Source organism: Solanum verrucosum, unplaced genomic scaffold (assembly GCF_900185275.1).
Source record: "Solanum verrucosum unplaced genomic scaffold, falcon-dt-bn FXZP01000139.1, whole genome shotgun sequence".
Classification (NCBI taxonomy): Eukaryota; Viridiplantae; Streptophyta; class Magnoliopsida; order Solanales; family Solanaceae; genus Solanum; species Solanum verrucosum.
This window is the reverse complement of record NW_026020364.1, coordinates 419,362-423,901: the sequence shown is the minus strand read 5'-3', so window position 1 is coordinate 423,901 and position 4,540 is coordinate 419,362. Positions and strand designations below refer to the sequence as shown.

Here is a 4,540-nt window from a genome sequence, read left to right as displayed (position 1 = left end):
ACAAATTATCTCTTATTTAAAAAAGATGGGGGGGGGGGGCAGTTATCATGCTGGTAAACTTTCCAACCTACTCATCGATTTTGTCTATATATCTAACACAAACAATCAACACTCTAACAACCTGAACCGCCAAAACATATTTAAGAAGTGTCTTTGCTATAAGACCAATGAGAAGTTACATACGATAGCTGACTTCAGTTGAAGCTATAACTCAGTAAACACAATATAAAAGTTCTTTCAACCCATAAAGATAGCACACAAAGTAAATGGTTTCGAAGTCTTCATTCTAACCCCTAGCAATAGCACAAAATTGTGCTTTGTTGGTAATATGCTGGCCACAACTAATATAATAGTTTCTAGATTTTTCCACATACACCTTATTCTGCACAAAGCTCATTTAATATTTCCATATTTTTCCACGTATATCATGCTGGTAAACTTTCCAACCTACTCATCGATTTTGTCTGTATATCTAATACAAACAATCAACACTCTAACAACCTGAACCGCCAAAACATATTTAAGAAGTGTCTTTGCTATAAGACCAATGAGAAGTTACATACGATAGCTGACTTCAGTTGAAGCTATAACTCAGTAAATACAATATAAAAGTTCTTTCAACCCATAAAGATCGCACACAAAGTAAATGGTTTCGAAGTCTTCATTCTAAACCCTAGCAATAGCACAAAATTGTGCTTTGTTGGTAATATGCTGGCCACAACTAATATAATAGTTTCTAGATTTTTCCACATACACGTTATTCTGCACAAAGCTCATTTAATATTTCCATATTTTTCCACGTACGCCTGCAAACAAAAATTACTTGTTAAATTTGGGACAAAACAGAATTCACATGGACAAACAGACTTCTTATGCCTCACCTCAATGGTGTTAGTAAGTTTTGGGAGAGATAAATCAAAATAATCTTCGGTTGATTCAGCCGTATTAGGAATCTGATTTGGATGCAAAGAGTTTTCAACTTTATCAACTGTCTTCTTTACTACCTTCTTGTAAGCATCCTTACTTATGAGACCTTCATTCCAAGTTGGCCTTAATAGTTCTTTAACAAATTCCACAAGAGCAGCATGAAAATTCTTCAAAACGGTCGACTCTGTGTTCACACATTTGTTGTCAATATCAATTTCATTTCCAGATGTGAATCTCTCAGATTCTAAATGCTTGTCTTCTTTTAAAGAGGTATTCATGTTTTCTTGATGAGAAACTTCTGTATCATCACTAGGCAAATCTTTCTCAGGCAATATATCACTATGACCAGAAATTTCAACTTTATTTGTTCCTGTTGAAGCTGGATCAGCATTTGCCTGCATATGCTTGGTTAATACAGAGAAGGATCCATCTCCTACATTACTTTGATCAATACTATCACGAATACCATCATATAGAATACTTTTAGGATATCCGATCATTTGACTAAGCAAGAATGATGGTCGAAAAGGAACAGATGGCTCCCAATCATCAGAAGTTGTGTAATCAGATGAGTATCGCGTGTCCTGTGATAAATCATTATTCCAAGAATATCCGGCTATGGAAGAAGGAAATGCTGGAGACTTAGAGGTGTATCCCAATTGGGAATTCGTATAGAGGCTATCCTCGCCACCTTTCAATCTTAGATTTTCTCCTAAATGAGAAGAACCATCCAGCAGTGACTTCTCTTCCAAACCTATAGAGAACAAGGAAGGCATAAGGCAAGTCATCCCAATACGCTAACAAATATATAGTTGAAGGTTACCTTTGTCATGTGGAATTTTTCTTGTCACATGGCTAGTGACATTCTGCTTTGTGTGAAGAAATCTACAGGAGTCCCCTTTGATGCACCAACCGCGGGCAAAAAACTTACATCTCATTGCAAATCGATCCATTGAATCAACAGCACTTCTTTTCCTTGTCTTGAGAACATCCAACCTAGAAAGACTAGATACTATCAAACTTGGTTCCTTGTTAAACTATATGGAAAATTAAGACATTAAAAAAACCCCAACCTGGGTGATGTTTTCTTTAAATCACCAATAGCCTCCTTGCCAGAAAAATGAGTCAATTTTTCAGCATCCTGTCGTTGACCAGAAGGCCGGATTCTTTCAATGCATCTACGTGAGTCTACAGAATATCATATTATACGAGTTAGAAATTCTTCAATTAATAAAGGGGTGTTTAGCTACAGGTTCTTGTTGAGTAGAAAGGCCTGATTAAGTGCTGTTCAAGCGAATTTCGTTACCATCTACTCGGAAGAGATATATCAATAAAAAAGACTTCAAGCTAACAAATGATCAGTCAACACAAAATGAGCTGTGTAATCCTAACAGATCGACCAAGGACACGGGCTACTTAGTGCAGATTGTTTCCTATATTACATTATTTGGTAGCCCCTTAGTTATTATCAAAAAGTATACCATTATATTGCTAAGATGAAACATGATTTGTTATTTTATAAATATCAATTTCAACCTCTATGTTAAATTAAATAAAAATATAGTACTAATGGTATTATGTTCCCAAGTTTAAAATATGTAGTTTTTATTCCCAATTTCAAGCCATGCCCGATCATCCCTGTGTATCTTCTTCTCTTTTTTATGAAAGTTTAATCGTGCATTACGTCCTTAACTGTAGCAGGCATCAACTACAGTATACCAAAGAGGTTCAGTGCCATCCACCATACGGCAGTACCACAACTAACTTGTGACAGGCAGTGCTCTAACTCTTGTTAGCATTTGCATATTAAGCACTAGTAACATAGTTATCTGCATTTACCCGTGTGCTTAGAATACCTCCATACTACCAATCATATGAACAAATAAACCTCCCTTGGCTCACTAGAAATCTATACTAACATGTATCCTCTCTTTTTAAGGTAACATGTGGAACTAGAAATTCACCATGAACAATCCCTCTATTGAGTCAAGAATGATTTTGAAGATTGACAAAGAAGCATCGATCACCTACGAGGAACAAGCTCCTCAAACTAGTTTTACTAAACAAAGAAGTTTTCCATGCAAGATCAATAATTCTAAAAGCACCGAATGTCGTGTGCTGATTTGTGCAATAACCGTATTGTGTAATGATTCCAAATTCTACAAGGAAGGGGAAGCTCGTATAATGAATAACCAAACTTTTCGTATGATTCCAAGTCCTACAAGAAGTAGGAGGCACTACAAAGTTATTTGAGTAAAAGTCAAAGAAGGAAAGATCTTTGGGTCTACAAATAGGGTAGGGTGTTCTCCAAAAGAAACCTGCGTACTTGCATATAGAGACATACAAGCAGAACACAATTACGTGTTGAGAGAGTTCTTGATTGACGATTTTAGTTGCTACGAAGAACACAACGGAAGAGTTTATTCTATTTTGTTTGGGTCTTTTGTTAAGTTGTTGTTTTTAGTTACATAGAATTGTGTAGTGTAGTTTTGATCTTTTGGTTGGGGAACCTAAAGACTTTGGGAACATAAGCCGTGGGGGTTTGTGTTGAATTTTGGAATTAGAGTTTATCATTTCTTAGGTTACATAAGGTTGTAATCTTTGTAGTTTGAAGTTGTGAATTATTAATTATTAAGTTAATTAAAACTGAAGTACTGCTTTACGTAAATACCTAACTTTGAACTACAAACAAACTAAGGAACTAGCCGTTCATATGTGTTCCTTAGAAGAATTAAGGAGTGCATAAGTCCAACACCCCCTTCTCTTCCCTGAGTGCCTTCTTCCAATTGTGCGAAGATTTGTTTACAAAAGAAAAAGTCATCAAGGTTCGGAATCTTTCTCACCCAATCTTGTGGCTCTTTCTCAACTTCAAATCCCAATGAATACATAATTTTATGTCCTGTCGTGTAAACCTGATGAGTCATCATATCCTTTTGGCCAAAATATTTTCGAAAGTGCATAAAGAAATTCTCACAACATCATCATCACACTACCTATCCTTCCAGAATCTGAACTATTTCACTTTCAACTTAAAATTGATGTCATTACTAAACCTCATATCTCTCCATGATATATCCCCACAATCATATACTCAGGGTAGTTCTAGTACCCCCTCCCCCCCCTCGCCCCTTCCCCCTTCTTGCTATCTTCTATTTATTTCCAATGTTTGAACCACCTGATTCATCGTATGTGTTGGGAATAATAATTCAAAGATAGAGTTGGAATCCTAAATTGATTAGGATTTGTTATTTTTGGTATTTACTTATATATGTTTAATTAGGATTTGTTAGTTAGAGTAGTTCCTAGTTCTAGTTTAATTTGATTTCTACTTTTATAAATAGGGATGTTAGTTATTTTCAAGTTATAAAAAATACTGAATACACAGAAATATACGAAAGATAGAAGTGTTTATAAATAAAATATTTTCCTTCAAATTGGTATTAGAGCGAGCTTCTACGATCCTGGTAGAAGATCCTAGAGTTTTTGCTGCCGGCGAGCGGTTATGACCCATATATGCCACCCATTTGGCCAATAATCATGTTGACAAAAGCTAGACGAATGATATATGCATGAAAAGCATGCCAAGAACAAAGACTTACAAAAATATTGTAGA

The 4,540-nt window shown here is 35.6% G+C and overlaps 1 protein-coding gene across 1 annotated transcript; it reads right to left on the bottom strand.

The window, feature by feature from the left end:
- Positions 1-773: 773 nt before the first annotated feature.
- On the bottom strand, positions 774-2,762 carry LOC125837823 (uncharacterized). Its single transcript, XM_049516895.1, has 4 exons — positions 2,693-2,762; positions 2,001-2,115; positions 1,751-1,923; positions 774-1,681 (listed from the first exon to the last, which is right to left on the bottom strand). The coding sequence occupies exons 1-4, from the start codon at positions 2,760-2,762 to the stop codon at positions 774-776; spliced, it is 1,266 nt and encodes a 421-aa protein (XP_049372852.1).
- Positions 2,763-4,540: the final 1,778 nt, after the last annotated feature.